The following is a 17,210-nucleotide window of genomic DNA, read 5'->3' on the forward strand; positions in this document are numbered from 1 at the left end:
TCCTTGAGATCTTTTTACGTGTTGATCCTGAGGAAGATGGACCTGGTCCCTCGTCTGGTTTGAGAACATCTTTACTAGTTTTTGCCTTCCGTTTCTTCGATGGCAAATCTTTCGGCAATGGAGCCACAATATCTACTTTAGATATATCCGAAACTAAGCTGCGAAGATTGTGATAGATGTACCACTGACGTTCCAAAGATAAACCGGCTGGTTGTATAACTTTCGACATTTCAGGATCGAAAGGTTTTAACAGAAGCTTAAAGGACTGCACTTCTTCACTGTCTGCGAATTTCTTTGTTTTTACACAATCTGTAGAGATTATGAAATGATGGAATTGCGTTATTCCAACAAGTGACTTGTACAGTGGTTTAAAATAGCTGTCCCATTCATACCAGACGACTTTTTCAGCCGATACAGCTTTATTATAACCCCCAGGTGTCGATGTTACTGACGGCATACTTACTTTTGAAAATACCGAAGTAACGATCAGGCGCGAACTTAGTGTGCCCGGTAAGTAGAAAATTGAATAAAATAGTTTTGTTAAGACCCCGAGCCAAACACCATTGCAGATATGATACTACAGTGTTATTCTTATTCTGCCCAACACAATTGTCACAGAAAAGAACGAGTGTTTCAATGTCTTTATAGTAGGCTTGCAGGTGATAATGCAGGATGCTCACAACACAGTTAGGTCCTTTACCAACGTCATCTTTTTCGTCTATCATGTAATTGTACTGTAAAAAAAAAAATATAAGTAAGATCCTGTAAAGGCGAGCAATTTGAGTTCCTATGATTCAGTTTGAAATTCTAACCTGAACTTTTTGTTTTTCGTCTCTAATTCCGAAGACTCCGCACTTCTTGGTTGCTTTGAAGTATGCTGTACCAGGTTGTTGTGGACTGACAGGGTAGTGAACGGTTTGGGCAAAATCAAATGACAGAACGACTGCTGTAGGGTCAGTATTTCTACACCAACTTTGATAATATTCTCGTTGATTTCGGGCTCGGTGGAGGTGATCAAGAAATTGATTAAGCTTCTGTGCGCGTTCGATGTCAGTAACACCTTGGGCTTGCGCAATCGATATTGTGTTTCCTATTAAAAGAAAAAATACTGAATTTAATCTTAACGTTTGATACAACTATAAAATGAGAAAATAATGAGCTACTTACCACGGCAGACATCGCAGAGATCATCCGCTGGTTTCATAACTGTAACATGGGGTATGTATTTGGACCATATCCGTCGAAAACTGCAATTACTCATCTTCAATTCGTCATCACTGAGTGAAGAAATGTATTTTCGATAAATTGAGGACTTCGTCTCGCTGGATGGCAGTTTCATTATCCGAAAATCCTTAAATTTTGGGAGTCGTCCGGGCAGTGGAAGAGCCATTAAATCGGCTATAGACTCGATGAATTTAACAGCTTTTTCGATTTCAGCCGGTTTAAATGACTTTGGATGTGTACTCGGTTTATTTGCCAGTCCGTGTTGGCGCACTGTTACACCCTGTGCGTGAAAATGACGTACTAAATTTTCGTAACGCTTCGTCGTACAGGCATGTACAAAAAGGAAAAACGAACGACAAACAGGTACTCTGTAGAAGGTAAATTGAATTCTATGCCTCATAACTTCTGTATCCTGTCTCTGTCCATATTTCTTCCGCCCAGCAAGCTTTGCGTATACACTTTCTAGCTTTTCGTTACTCATAATTCCAGCCTTGATGTGACTTAGTATCACTAAATCAAGTTCATTTTTCGACATCTCTAAACAATTGTTCCGCGTACTCTCGATCATTTCCCGTGGTATCAGTGTATGGCATTCATTATTACAACAATCTTTTGACAGAAATTTTGTTACCAGCTCCTCCTCCTTTACATCAACAACATACAGGTCCATCTTAACAAAAGTTTGTTCGGTATCATCTTCTGCCTGAGATACACATACTTCGTCTTCATCATCATCGCTCTCTTCATAGTTTTCATCATCGTTTTCATCATCCTTTTCTTGGAAATATTGTCCGTATACGGCACTGAACTCCTCATCAACACTCATGTTTCATTTCATGCGAAATGCGAAGACGATAATCAACAGAAACAGTAAACGTCACTTCTTCAGTGTTACTTTTTTAAATGTTCCACACTAGCAACTTACACGATGAACTATAATAATATTCCGACCAACAACAACACTTACTGGACCAACAACAACACTTACTGGACCAACAACAACACTTACTGGACGTCCGGCGCGGAGAACAATTAACGACATAATGAGAAACTGACGAAACGAGTTGCTTACTTTTAACAGCTTTTTCACAGAAAACTAGTTTTCGCACGTAAGCTCCCTTTTCGTAGACCAGGTCACATATGATGAGAGACATAGCTAGAGTAATGTGTCAAAATTAGGCGTTTTTTCGTCAACAATTATCAACAAAGTCGAACTTTTTTGGACAATCTGAACACTGTATTATCATGTATTTTTCTTAAAATTTTTGTGTGAAGCTCTTCATGATATCTTCTTTTAGATACTACTTAAGCCAGACCTTGCACGACCTTGCAACAATGTTAAACTCCACAATATATCAAGCAGAGTCTGTAATGAAATACGAAAAAAGGGTCATACCTACCCAAGAGTTGCTTTTAAAGGGATCAAATGTACCATATACCCCCATAATTGTCCTTCCCCAACAATATTTTCCTGGAAACATATTCCTATATCCTCTCCTTTGGAAGGCCCCATACAAAAATTATATTTTTTTATATAGCTGGCCAATCTAAAAATTCTGCTTAAAGTTTGCTGCTTAGTTTTGATATCTTCTATGTAAACAAGGTTTTCCAACCGGATTCATAGCTTAGGAGCTTACCATTGATACATATATCGAAAATTTTGCATAATAAAAAAACTAATAAAAGAAATACTGCCTCCATCGTTACTGCAACCCGCATCTGCCCACGCATAACTTGAGGGTTGTCAGATTTAAGGGGTCTGAGGAATTGCATCGGCAAGCGCAGATATTACTCAATGCGGAGTCCCCCGGTCCCTTCGCTGAGTCAGAGGGAGTCATAACTTATGGCTTCGAAAGGGTAGTCCTTAGGGTCTACCAATTGGATGCCAGGAGGGATGGCTCTCAACCTCCGGAGGTGCCAACGATGGGCAAGCCCGAAGCAGAAGAAACCCCGTGAGAATGGAGGTAGAATCCTTCACGTCAGAAGCCGAAAGTGCTGGGGATGCTCTCTCAATCGAGGGATCTTTCATCCGCTCCGACGGTTCTATGACAGGACGGAGGAACAGAGGCTTCTAGCCTCGGTCAACGAGGATGTCGAACTGGCGTGGCTGGAGAAGACATTGGAGGATGAAGATCCTGCAGATAAATCTCAAACACTCTAAGGCGGCGTCCGTCAATCTCCTCATCCACCTTGAGCAAGGTGGAGCCGACGTAGTCTTGACACAGATCCGTACTGCCACAGCTGTTTGGAAGATGAGGTGGAATCCTCTCAGCACTTCGAATGCCGTGCTGTGCTTAAGCACCTCGGTGCTCATTTCTTCGACACTCCTGAAAAGCTCTCCGGAGTGGACACCAGCTGCCTGCGGAACTTTGTTCTGAGCACCTTTAGTTTTTCAACACAGAATATCTTAGTTGCCGTTCAAAGAACTTGTGTAATGTGGTAACACAATGGACAATCTAATTAATGTCGTAAGTGTGTCCCCCTGGTGTGGGGTCTGCCACAACAATCGAACCCAACTATGGGAAGTGCCACGCCCCCATTACAAATACCTATCATTTTTCGTCGTGCCAAGTTTCAGTTACCCAGCGTAATTGGGTTTAGAGATATATCGGTTTTCACATTTTAGTATGTATGTCAGATGCCACGCCCCCTGTATAATGGGGTTAACATTTCTGGATTAGAGATATGCTTCATAGAAATCGAGCGAACGATGCCCTCAAAAAAGGGGGTTCAAAATTTCATTGTGGCGTATTTATATACAGATACCTTCAATATACCGTTTTTGCTACAAACCCTCCTCAGAGGACCTCTGGAGCCATCAAATCGATCCCCGATCAAGCTGAATTTTTTTATGACCACTTTTTACGACAAATCCAAGCATCAGAACCAATAAAATATTTTTTTCCGGATAACTTGTATGGGGCGGCCCACTGTGCATCGTTTTATGAAAAAAAAATAGTCACCACTTTTTCCATTTCAGTGACGTGTTACGTTATTTTGCATTTCAGGTGACGATATACACATTAGGTGTATTTTCTGAGTCTTCCAAAGCCCTTGCACGGTGCACAGATTGCGCGGCAAACTCTTTTAATGAACAAAATTAATTTTTTAAAGTGATTATATTTTAAGTAACTCGATTAATCGCCGTTTTGAGTAATCAAAATCTTGATTACTCGAGTAACTGATAACCGAACAACTGATTAACAATCGAATAATCGCACAGCGCTAATTTTCACAAATTGCACCAAAATCGGGGAACCCTCCCCTGGTTGGCATCACTGGTTATTACAAAAAGCGGAGGCACCTATAGTTTTGCGCCGACTTCGGGCGTAATGTTTATGAAAAGCGGTTTTCCTTGGTAGAAATACACGCGGGGTTTGCCATTGCCTGCCCGAGGGCACTTTTGGAAAAAACTTTTTCTCTTATTTTGGTTGTGATGTTAAACTTAGTATCCAGCTCTCAAAAAAAACAAAAACTCCATATACAAAATTTTTGTAGAAATGTCGAAGAAGCTTTCTTGTGACAAATTTCCTTAAGGCAGTACGGGGTTCTTAAGTAATTTGCTACACTTTTGCTATGTTTTTCTAAAATTTTTTGTGAAAAAAGAGCACGAGGCAACCCATACTTAGTATTTGCAACAAAAATAAAGATATGCTCGTTGCATAATATCGTGAGGGAAGAGTGAGACAGCAGGTTGTAAAATATCAGATGTCAAATTTCCTTGGTCACGAAATAGAGGCAGTTTGTTCTTGATCGTTTTCTTCAGAGCTGAATACTAAGCTTTAGTCGGAAACTAGGCTCGAACCCAGGCACTGCCCACTGGAAATCGGATATCAAATAAGAAAGATATAACAAAAAACGCGATTTCCCGGGTGCCTCAAAATAATTTTTTTTTTACACCCAACATTTTCTTTCGACATACATACATAAGTGTTTAAATAAAACTCATATGTCATGATACAGCTTAATGTACACACCCGTATGTAGTACATAGTTGTTTGTTGACAATGCTTTGCTTTCAAGGATATTCTAAGTTTCAGTAAATGCCGCGGAGAATGCTTAACTGTGCACTCATTACAAAAATTATTCTAAATTTAAATTTAATATATTAAATTTTACATTTAATTCACCAACTATGCCAATCCACAGACAAGGTCACTCATACACATATACCCAAATGCGTACATTTAAATCACATAAGTCTTAATAACCATTATTTTAGTGTAATTATTAACAGTGTTTAATATTTGTATGTACATACATATGTACATACATACATTTGTACATACATGTACAGACATATGTATATATGTATGTATGTAATGTACATGTACATAACGTACATACTCTGCAGAGAAACCTCGAACTATTGAACCAAATTATTAGTTCCGTATTAGATCTCTATCGCCAAAAAAGAGTGAAAAGTCGCTGCTTAGGCCAAATCGGGCAACGCTGTCCAAAGTTATGCGGTACATATAAAAAATATTCCGACGAATTGATAACCTGCTCCTTTTTTGAAGTCGGTTAATAAAATATCTTTTAAGAAATTGTTCTTGCATCTTGCATCAAAACATATTTTTTTAGAAAAAGTGAACTTAGCAGCAACTTTTCACTCTTAGCTAGAGATGGGCAGTTTTAAAAGTAATATAAAATACTTTTTTAAAAATATCAGATTTCGCTGCTTTTGAACTGCTGGGGATTTAATTACTATCGGAAATATTCGTTTTTCGCGATAAAGATCTAGTAGGGAACTACAAATTTGGTTCACCAGCTCCAAGTTTCCCTGCATGTATATATGGATGTATATAAGTACATGTGTACATGAGCACAGATATTTACATACATACATATGTACATGACGATACCGATGTTCATACATCGGACGTGGCCATGAGCACGTTTTCATTCCATAACTTTTTCCCTAGCTCTTTAAATGTCGCATTCTATGGATTTAATTACTTTTCATTGCCAACCGTCTACATATGTAACTAAATATTTATGTAGATTTGTTCATGCATAAGATAATTTATATTTGTATGCACTATATTTGTATACAAAATCGTCATTACACGTGCTCTATAAATACTACTTACGTATGTACATATGTATGTATATATTTATATTTGCAAGATCGCCGCCCCCGATTGTGTATACCGCATTACGTAGTCGTAGACGTTAAAAATATTGTTTAATTTTTCGATAAAAAATTATAATTATTTGGTTACTAACTACCGTTTCACATGATCCGGTTTCCGGTTACCAGGCAGCCGGATTGCCGGCACAAAGTGTATGTGAAGGCATTGAGCTTTCACGCCAGCCGGTGACCGGTTACATACATATGTATGTACACCGGAGTATGTGAAACGGCACTAATGCAGCGTTTGCATTGTTCAACTTTGCGTTCAACTCAACGCAGGGTTGCACGAAAAAAAATCAAAATATAAAAAAAAATATCAAAATCTTCGCAATAAAAAGGCGTTTGCATTGTTCAACCTTGAACGGCCTTTTAACTAATTGCTTTCAACAAAGTTGAAGTTTAGCCATTCAACTTTTTTTCGTGCAACCCTGCGTTGAGTTGAAAGCAATGTTGAACAATGCAAACACCCCTTAAGTGCAGCCTTTTATACTACGAACATGCATACAAACATACTTTGCTTTAGAATCATCAGATGTTTTGTTTGGCAAATCTGAGAAATTATGAACCAAAAGGGAAAAAATCATATATGTAAATATGTATGTAGTGCTAGGATTTGCGTTGGAAACTAGTTCAGTATAGAGTTTTTCAGAAGCTTTCTGCTTCAGGCAATCAGGTGTATTTGGCACCCCAATGTTAAAACAAATATATATTCTCAAAATTATTTAAAGTTAAAAAATTATCAAAATGGTATGCTTGTCTGCCCGCCGTAAAAGTGGCCAATGCGAAGGGCCTGCGTCTTTGAAGGAGGGAGAAATAACACTATGCGACAGTCAAAATCGGGATGGGATGAAACCAACGGGAAATGTGATATCGGTCAAAAACAAGTTATACGTGTCCCGGCGTTTCGCTGGGTCACGTCAAGGAATCGAGATATATATATAACTATCATATAGGGGAAATTGTCACCTTTGGTGGTCTTTTTTTGACATAACTCGAGAACCACTACTCCGATTTTGCTCAAACCACTAGTCCGATTTTGCTCAAACAAATTTAAAAAAATTAAAAATTACAATTCCTTTAATCTGTTCATATAACGTTTTTCTATATAATCAACAGTTTTGCCGGTAAAAATAAATGTATGAAGAGAAAAAATATTTTTTGCGAAACGCCGGGACACGTATAACTTCTTTTTTACCGATATAACTTTCCCCGGTAGTTTGAACCCTTCCCGATCACTGACCCCTACCATTTGTCTCACAGTGTAATGAATAATGAAATCCCGCAGTGCGAAAATGTTAGTAGAAAAGTACGCAAAGTAGCCAATTAATAGAGAAATTCTGTAAATTCTAATGTATTTGCCAGAAATTTGACATTTTAAACGAAGTGTTAAAGGAAATACTCAGAAATGTGTGTGGACTATGTAATTTATGTGTTATTTAACGGCTTGAAACTGCAAAATGTCTCAAAATTAATATAAAACTACTTTGAGTTTTATGTAAACATCAAATTTGAAAAATTTGTTATTTTTTAATCACTTAAATGCATGATACAAAAAAGAAGGTAGTTTCATTGTCACTTTTCGGACGCCATATTAACTACCTGACAATTAAGCAACATTTCGTGCTGCCATACCTAGTCATCAATAATCATTTATTTATTTTGAAAAAATTATTTACAAAATTAAAAGGAAATTTGTCTTCGATCTGAGCAATAACGAAAATGGAATCTCATAAATCGCCATATTTGCAAAAAAACCAAAAAACTTTTTCTTTGAAACAAAAGACCGCTAAATATGTTGTCCACTGCAAAAATTAGTTATTATTAAATTCGTTTATTCTAAAGCCAATCACCGAAAAGGATTTGAATGTGCTTTGCAAACGTTAGCCCCAGTAAGGCTTTAATTTCGGTGCTTCATGATATGAAAGATAATATGGTTATGGACGATTGGAGGTACTCCCGATTGAACTGGCACCCAGAGTTTGGAAGTAAGTAGTTAGAAGGCAGCCCAATGCCTTAAGTGCAGCTTGTCTGTCACCGCAGACATGTAAACTCATTCCCCTCCACCTCGCCCCACTCAGTGTTATACCGGCATCCGTTTCTTTCTAGTCTGCAGGTGGCTTCCCTAGGCTTCCCTACGTATGAAGTAACAAAGTGACGGTAAATGCAGCAGTGCATCAGAGAAGCGCCACGTGTTGTAGAGAAAGCTTCCGTACAGCACACGGCAGTAGTTCTTTGAAGTTTTGCAAGCCGACTTCCCACGCTCTTGATTGAGAATCTGCTCCACCATACCTGTTTACATTGCCAAAATGCTGCCAATTTTTTAGAACTTTTGTGTTCCACGTTAGATTTCCACGATAGTTTTGTATACAGAATTACTTCTAGATACTTCACTTCGGGAGAATTCTAAATTTTGGCTCCTTTAATTGTGAGGGAAATCGGACTATGCTTTAATGACGAAATAGCTTACAATACATCTTTTTCGGACTATTAAAAAAAAAGAGTTTTGCTATGCAAATATATTTACTTTGTTTAAATAAAATGAAAAAAAGTTGTTTAATAAATAAATGTTTCAAAACTGGATTTTGTTTTATTTCTTCATCTCTGCACATCGATATTATTCAAAGGATCTTTTAAACGCTTGAGAAAAACGTTCAAATTTGATTATCGAACACATCAACTTGCAATTTTTTTATGTAAATTTTACTCTTTTATTAAATCCCAAATATTTAATAGAAAATCTCCCCTCTCAAAAAATTTCTTTGTGGCAAAGCTATGCTTAATGTTTACATCTGGAGAAATATCAAAAATCTGCTTTATAATAAAAAAATAGTAGTAATGAACTACCTTCTTTTTTGTATCATGCTTAAATGTGTTTATATAAATAAATATATTGTACAAAAACGTAACTACTATTTTACTCATAAATTACTAGCTTTCAAGTCGATTTGCAAAGAAGCAACACCGTTCCGGTGGTAAGGGCGCCGTGCAAACGAGACAACTGCTAGGATGATTACGCTCTTTGAGCTCGTTCTCTGCCCATGCCTGGTCATGATGCAGTAACAAAAGGAGTTGTGCGTTGGCACAGCGCCATTTGATACGCCGTTAGATCAATGCAGTATTTGGGAGGACGTGAAAATCGGGGGAAAATTTAAGCTCGCTTTAAGAAATAATACTTGATTTCCTAAATTTTTTTCCGTTATAAAATGTATACTACAACGGAAAATTATGGAATTTTTATGCAATGTATTGAATACTATAATCTTTAGCTTTAAGGATTTGTTAAGTGAGACACTGGCTGACTTCCAAAACGTCAATTGCTTTGCATACGTACAAGGTATAATGTTCCAGAACGCCGAAGTACAAAATATTGACAATGTATACTTTTCCAAACGCATCTGAAAAGTTATCAAAACGCATCGCTAGAGCAATCAGCGCATCAGAAACAAAGTTGATGCTTCGTTTGTTATTGGTTACCATTGGTGTTTTAGAAATGGAAAATTCAGAAAAATTGTTCATTGCTATATTGAATATTTAAAATATGCAGTGTATATGGTATATGTACAGTTTGAATACCACAGCATAACAGTATCCAAACATTGTATTGATACGTTTTGGAAGTCAGCCTATTTTTGCGTTTAGATAAGGTTTGCATAGGTGAATTTTTTTATATTTTTAAAATTATTTTAGCATTTCTTAGTACATTCCTATCTACATACATTTTTCTAAATTTAAAAACACTAGTAATAATCCCCGAAAATCGGGGTGCTCCGTGGTCTAAAAAATTTGCATATTTCTTTATTATAAAAACCACATGCATTGCTTTTGGTAGTTAACTTTAATTTGGTATTTGGGCAAGATCGTACTCTACTCTATACGCCATGCGTTAAGCAATCCTCTTGCTAGGGTCTGACCTTGAGACTTGTTTATTGTTATTGCGAACGCTACAATAATTTTGAATTGGCGAAATGCAAAAGTGTTGATTCGCTGGGCTGTTAATTTATATGGGTAGTATAATTCGAATCACATGTTTAAAGTCCATTAACTAACCTTTTATATGTACATATTTGTATTGCGGCATCAACCCAATTACATTGTAATTCTTTAACTATTATGCGAGACCATTAACTAACCCTATGTACATATTAAGGCTGTGGATTAGCATCACAACTGCTCTAATTTTTAGTACTAAGTCATGAGGTGCGACTCCTCTACTTCTACTTGCTCCTGTGGATATTCAGAAACGAAAATAGATATCGACGCCAATTCTACTCCGGACATAATAACCATTTCTTTATCAACTATCGTACAGTGCTTATTTTGTGGATGCGAAATTTCTGGATCCTTCAAGTAGTTTTGTTAATAACACCAGGCTGAGGTTCAAATACCCAATCGGCTAAATCTCGCAAAATAATCTCTTAATCTTAATTTTTGAGCCTGGGGAGAGTTCTCGCCCTTCTGTAACCCGCAAGAGAACACTGAAATAACCAGATTCCCTGAAACGCATATTTATCGAGAGTTTAAAATACTTTACCGTTCTCTCAGTTCGCCCGCCAGGATTTTTTTAAGTTTTCCAGCATTTTGAACCATACAAAATTGAAAATAAAGAAATGAAATTGTTCAAAATTGGTAAAAATGAGAATGCGTGTGTGAGATTTAGTTTTACATTTTAAAATTGCTCAATGTAAAATTTTTAAAATCTTTCCGTGCAAATATGTACATCGAATGATTCTTAAATCTGAAATTTCAGATCCAGAACTTAATTTGAAAGTAAATTGTCTCTGTACGATTATATATACATAGATACATATCGTCACCTGAAATGCAAACTAACGTAACAACATCGTCACTGAAATGCATAAAAAATTCAAACTTCACTTTTTGATTGCTATGACGGATTTCATCGAATTACAACTCCCCACATCGTTTTATGAAAAAAAATAGTTACGACTTTTCCATTTCAGTGACGATGTTGTTACGTTAGTTTGCATTTCAGGTGACGATATATACATAGATTTATAAAACAAATAGAACCATATTTGCCTCAGAAAAAGACATCGAAATAAACCATGTAAGATTTATATATGGGTATCTGTACAGAGGCAAAAGCATCATTTTTGTTTTGCAGATCTTCCGCTGTATCACATTCTAGGGATGGCAAAGTCGACTTCGACTTTTGACCAAAATCGACTTTTTACTCCTGAATGTCGAATTTTAGTGATCGACTTTCAGTTTATGGAAGTCGACGGAAGTCGACTTTTTCACTTTCGACTCACGACTTTTTTTAATTTATTTGCAGTGGCGTTTCTGAAATTAAATCTGATCTTCTAACAAATGCCCGGAGTGCTGTTTGGTCGTATTTTAAAAAAATTGTCAATGAAACTTAAGTGAAATGTGGAAAGTGTGGTAGAGAAATGAATTTTAATGACACTACAACAAAATTGTCAAATCATTTAAGAGCAGCGCATAAAATTATTATACGAAAACAAATTTCTCGAGTTTGTTAATCGTTTGCCTCCACAATCTTCAGCTAATAATTAAGTAAGGTATACATAGGTATTTATTTTAATAATTTCATGCTACATTCAATTTTATTAAAGTGCTCTTAGCTAAGTTTAACGTCAATTTTTATAATTTTTTTGTTGATAAAAATCACGGCGGCGTGGTAAACTTCAAAAAGAATCGGCGGCGGTTATTCATGACTAATTAGTCATTTTTGCAGTCTGAGGTGAATAATAAAATTCTAAAGCAACCTTTGTGTACACTTCTTCATAGAAATATAATACTTATTTGTCTAGAAGATAAATGAGTGCATAAGAAGCTTAATCAAACCGCCAGTAGTATATAAAGTATTTAGAAAATGTCAATGAATACCAGAAACTTCCAATAAAATAACGGTGACAGGTAATAAGATCAACGGAAATAAGGTCAATTGACTTTATTTCCCACCCTGGTGCGAAATAAAGTCAATTGACATTATTACCTTCTTAAAAACGAAATAAAATCCATTGACATTATTTCTCTTTCAAACATTAAATTTGCTTAGCTTCGCGGCGGCCCGCGTTTGCGCGCCACACCGCGCGCGTCGCGTTCGCGCTCGCGTCCCGCGCACCCCGCGCGACCGGCGCGTACACCACGTCACGCTATATATATATCCATAGGGTTCTCGGAAACGGCTATAACGATTTTGATGAAATTTTGTAGACAGATAATGTTTTGGATTTTAGGGTTATCTGAATAGGCATTATCTCCGAGAAGACTCGTATAAGGTTGCCACCTATTCGAAATTAGTTACAAATTAATTAAAACATCATAATATGGGTATCTGATGGAAGGTATTTTAAAGGTCCCTAATTCAAAAATATTTTTTTAAGGTTGCCACCTATTTTGAATCGCATATTTATTAAAATTTTTGTTTAGATAAAAAAGATAAAATATTACTATTAATGGGTACGAAGAGAAGGTTCTTAAGCAATGATTTTTCTATATACAAAACGTTATCTCTTAGGATAATAGTGTAAGGTTGCCACTTATTTTCGACTCTACACAATTTATCTAAAACATTGCAATATGGATATCAAATGAAAGGTATTATTGAGAACTTTAGTCAGTGTTGAGAGCAACCGTTGCCAAAAACATCAACAGCACACAACGCGTGTTCTCAAATGATCAGAAAAATATTACGATCATCTAATAGGCAACTCTTCAGTTGATCAGAAGTACAAAACAACGCGTTCAGAAGGTGCAATCGCAACAGTTACTGAGCTGTTGCGGGTAACGGTTAAGCATAGTAATTTCTGCAGATTTGTCTACCATATACGACAAAAACTCCTCCTCGACAGATGAAGAATTGGTAATACTCTGAGGCATGATAAAAACATTATAAGGTAAAATCATTGAGAGGCAGTCTGACGTTTGCCAACAATATAATGTTAAAATTCGAACTCAAGCTCACACATACATTCTCATTTTTAATCTCAACCAACAACAATTGTGAACAATTTCATTTTTTTATTTTCAATTTTATATAATTTTTAAATGTTTGTAAACGTCAGAAAAAAATCATGGCCGACGAATTGAGAGAATGGTTTTATCTTCTAATATTTTTATCGTGCTCTGAGGCATGGAATCGTCCGAAAAGGAAATTTGAAATTTATTTACTTACTTATTTTTACGGTTTTAACCAGTCAAAGAAAAATCGAAAAATTCGCTATTGAAAACGTTACCGAAACTTTCGCTCTCATTCTGTTCTTCTTGAGAGTTTTTTTCAAATTTTTTTGCATTACTTTTTGTTCTCACGCATAAACAAACCGAAACCGGAGCGCGTTCTCTGCCCCTGAAAAAAATTAAAAGTACTGCAAAAGAATGCATTCCAGTGGCTGAAATCAAATGACTAACAAAAAGTGTCTAAAAGAATGCAATCCAATGGCTGAAATCAAGTGACTAACAAGAAATGAATAAAAAATAATTTATGAATCTTAAATCGAAAAAAGAATAAAGACTAATTTTTCTTTAGTCTTAGTCAGGATTAACAAAAAATGATTGCAATCACTTAGGACTTCAATCAAATGAATAATTTAGTTAAAAATGACTGCATTCTTTAACACCTCTGGTTTAACATATAAAAAAAAACAAGTAAGAGCAGCGCTGTCCTCGGCTATGCCGAAGGCTTCATACCTTTCATGAACATCTGCAAATTTTACTTTGACAGATTACTGCTTTTGAATACATCTGCATACATCGATAGAGGAGTTACATACTTATATAAAAAATCGCATCTAAACAATCAGAGGTATGGAAGATATACTTTATATGGCACCAATCTAAGTGATTTTCACTGCTATGTGATCGGTATGTAAACCGGTAACACAATTTATTGGGTTTAGTTTCCTACATAAAGGAGATATATGGCAAAAACTGGTATCTTAACAATCAGTGCTATAGGAGATAAAGCTTATACAGCATAGATTTTGATGATTTTCTCAGTAGACTTTGTATTATTATTTATAAAATATCTTACGAAATTTATCGGTTTTAGCTGTTCAAATAAAGGAGTTTTACCGTAAAATCCCATATCTGAACAATCAGATGTAGGGAAGATATATGTTGTAGTCATCCGATCCTTGTTATTTTCACTGTAAGTATTCTGTAAATAATGAGTGAAAGTGGTGCGAAATTTCATGTTCCTAGCTGCATAAATGGAGGAGTTATGATAAAAGACCTCATATCTGAACAATCAGAGGTATGGGGTCTGCAGGTTATAGTGACCCGATCTTTTTTATTTTCACTGTAAGTTTTCTGTTGATAATTATTGAAAACAGTGCGGAATTTCATGTTCCTAGCGATATAAATGGAGGAGTTATAACGAAAAATTTTATATCTGAACAATCAGTTGTATGGGGGCTATAGGTTATAGTGACCCGATCTTTGTAATTTTCACTGTAAGTATTCTGTTGATAATGGGTGCAAGTACTGCAAAATTTCATGTTCGTAGCTGCATAAATGTAGAAGTTATAACGAAAAATCTCATATCTGAACAATCAGTTGTATGGGAGCTACATGTTATAGTGGTCCGATTCTTCCGGTTCCGACAAATGATTAATACATTATAAAAATACACCCACATACCAAATTTGATACGGATATCTCGAAAACTGAGAGACTAGATTGCATACAAACAGACAGACAGACGGACAGACGGACAGACGGACAGACGACATGGTTAAATCAACTCAGCGACGTTCTGATCATATAAGTATACATTTTAATGGGTCTATCTCTTTTTGTTCTGGTACTTACAAACATCGGACCAAAGTTATAATACCATTTCATGCTCATGAAAGGTATAAAAAAATACACAGGAAAATCAACTTGTCTTTGTTTTATCTCCAAAATTGAGGAGTTAGATGCATTGAGGCCGCTTTTGTTAAAACTGCTTTCTGAGATAGTGGCGCAAATTATGAAAAAAAAACTCCTTTAAGAATGTAATTTTTATTTCGTAAAATTGTGTTTTTATTAGGGCCTTCGATTTCGGGTATCGCCATTCTCACGAGAAATGTATGTTTGTAGGTACGTACGTATGTAAGAGCATATCGAACGTATTAAAAACAAAATAAAAAAAATGTATGTACATATGTGTAAATGTTAAATATTCTATTGTCAAAAAAAGAAACACGTTTGTACGTATAAGAAGAATTTAGTTCGATGTATATGCTGTGTATATATATATATACATATATATATATATATATGTGTATATGTGCATAGTTGGCGTTTGATAAATGGATAAGAACAGTGCAATCTGGTATTTGTAAAGCTCCTCCGATATAACTCGGCGGCGGCGCGTGAAGAATAACAAAAAATGCTGGCGGCGACGGCGTGGCTCGGCGGCGTATACCTATAATACAAATAAAGGAAATGTAAGAATCTTAAATACAGACATTTTATGTGCAAAAGTTTTAAGAAAAGGTTAGAAAAACTAATGTCGTGAAAAGGTAATTTTTTCATTTAAAAATGCGCTGGCTCGAAACTCATTTCCGAGCCATGGTTTCTTCTAAACTCTCTCCTAGAATTGTCTGCAGAATCAAGAAATACCATGCAATTTATTAAAATAAAAATTGACCCAGCCTAATGTATGTGCATACATCCATATACATATGTGTTTTTTAAAGTCAAAAATTTTAGTGACGAATGGATCTTAAACAAAGAGTTCAAGTCGTGGCTGCTTAAACAAGACGAGTACACAAAGTATGTTCGACAATTTTTTGTTAGAAAAAACGGCCAAAAACACTGGATCACAAATTTTAATTTTGACTCTGTTCTCCAGACGCCACTATACAATTTGTATGTAGAATCCCTCGCTTATTCCAAATATCGAGTTATTTCTTTATGGATACGTTTTCGAGATATTTGCAATTTACCGTTATTTAGCTTAAAAATAAAAGTGGTTCCACTCAATCAGGTATATCTTACGAAAGGTAAATAATCGTTATGCGAGATACGGCACATAAAATTCTCCAATTAATTAATTTTTCAGAAACTATCAGGGCTATCGAAAAGTTATGTATACACGGTTTATCCAAACCAACCACAATTTTTTAAGCAGAATAACGGTAAATTGCAAATAACTCGAAAAGTTATCCATAGAAAAAAAACTATCTCGATTTTCGGAATCACCGAGCAATTCTACATAGGAATTGGATAGTGGTGGGATCCATAGAACATTTTTGCTGTAAAGCAGTGAAATCAACGCGATTTTTTACCAACTTCAAACTGACACTTAGTTATACAATGCAACTTAGTTATACAATGCAACTTGCAGGCAAATTTATTGAATTTTCCTGAGTTTTGCAAGAAGTTTAGATAAATTTTTATGTTTTCGTTGTAGTATGAACTATACTTTTATAAAAAATTCGCGGAAAAATTTAAGTAAGAAAGTTACATATGTACATTGTAAGAAATTCCCAAATACATATGTATATAGAAATCTATAATTTGGTGTGATTTTTATTTCAACTTTAATTTATGTTTTAAATTATTTAAAAGTATTAATATTGAAACTTTGTATTATGAAATTTTTATATATGAAATTTTATGTTGTTTTCTTATTTTAAATGGAAAATTTTCAGAATGCAAAAGTTGGCAACCGTGCATAAGCTGCATTATATTCTTGGCAGTTACGATGGGAAGAAAGTACGAGCATGCATACAAATTTAAAGCCCACACGTGGCAGGCAGGTTTAAATGTGAATTTTGCTTGGGACAAAATGTGTGTGCCTACAATAAAAACAAATTAAACCTTCGTAAAAAGAACAAGAGCGCCAGTTATATTTATGAAATTAATTGATTATATG

At 35.6% G+C, this 17,210-nt stretch overlaps 2 protein-coding genes across 2 annotated transcripts in view; both read right to left on the reverse strand.

Annotated features, from left to right (window-relative positions):
• Nucleotides 1-554, reverse strand: part of LOC118740336 — a 747-nt gene extending 193 nt beyond the window's left edge. The window contains exon 1 of the mRNA XM_036471826.1: nucleotides 43-554. Within this exon, the coding sequence (XP_036327719.1) occupies nucleotides 43-457 (415 nt within the window). The 5' untranslated portion in view covers nucleotides 458-554. The remainder of the gene's footprint in view (nucleotides 1-42) is intronic.
• Nucleotides 487-1,911, reverse strand: LOC118741540. The gene is made up of 4 exons (XM_036473539.1): nucleotides 1,168-1,911; nucleotides 813-1,090; nucleotides 560-734; nucleotides 487-497 (listed from the first exon to the last, which is right to left on the reverse strand). Exons 1-4 carry the CDS (start codon nucleotides 1,892-1,894, stop codon nucleotides 487-489), a joined length of 1,191 nt encoding a protein of 396 aa, XP_036329432.1. The 5' UTR covers nucleotides 1,895-1,911.
• Nucleotides 1,912-17,210: the final 15,299 nt, after the last annotated feature.

The sequence above is a fragment of the Rhagoletis pomonella genome, unplaced genomic scaffold (assembly GCF_013731165.1).
Source record: "Rhagoletis pomonella isolate Grant_MI unplaced genomic scaffold, Rhpom_1.0 Rhpom_scaffold_00006, whole genome shotgun sequence".
Taxonomy (NCBI): domain Eukaryota; kingdom Metazoa; phylum Arthropoda; class Insecta; order Diptera; family Tephritidae; genus Rhagoletis; species Rhagoletis pomonella.

Excerpts from the sequence above, each read along its gene's own strand:
- LOC118741540 (XM_036473539.1), bottom strand. The coding sequence starts at position 1,894 with ATGGACCTGTATGTTGTTGATGTAAAGGAGGAGGAGCTGGTAACAAAA. Across the intron at positions 1,091-1,167 it reads TCTCTGCGATGTCTGCCGTG|GAAACACAATATCGATTGCG; the intron begins GTAAGTAGCTCA and ends TTCTTTTAATAG. Across the intron at positions 735-812 it reads ACGAAAAACAAAAAGTTCAG|TACAATTACATGATAGACGA; the intron begins GTTAGAATTTCA and ends TTTTTTTTACAG.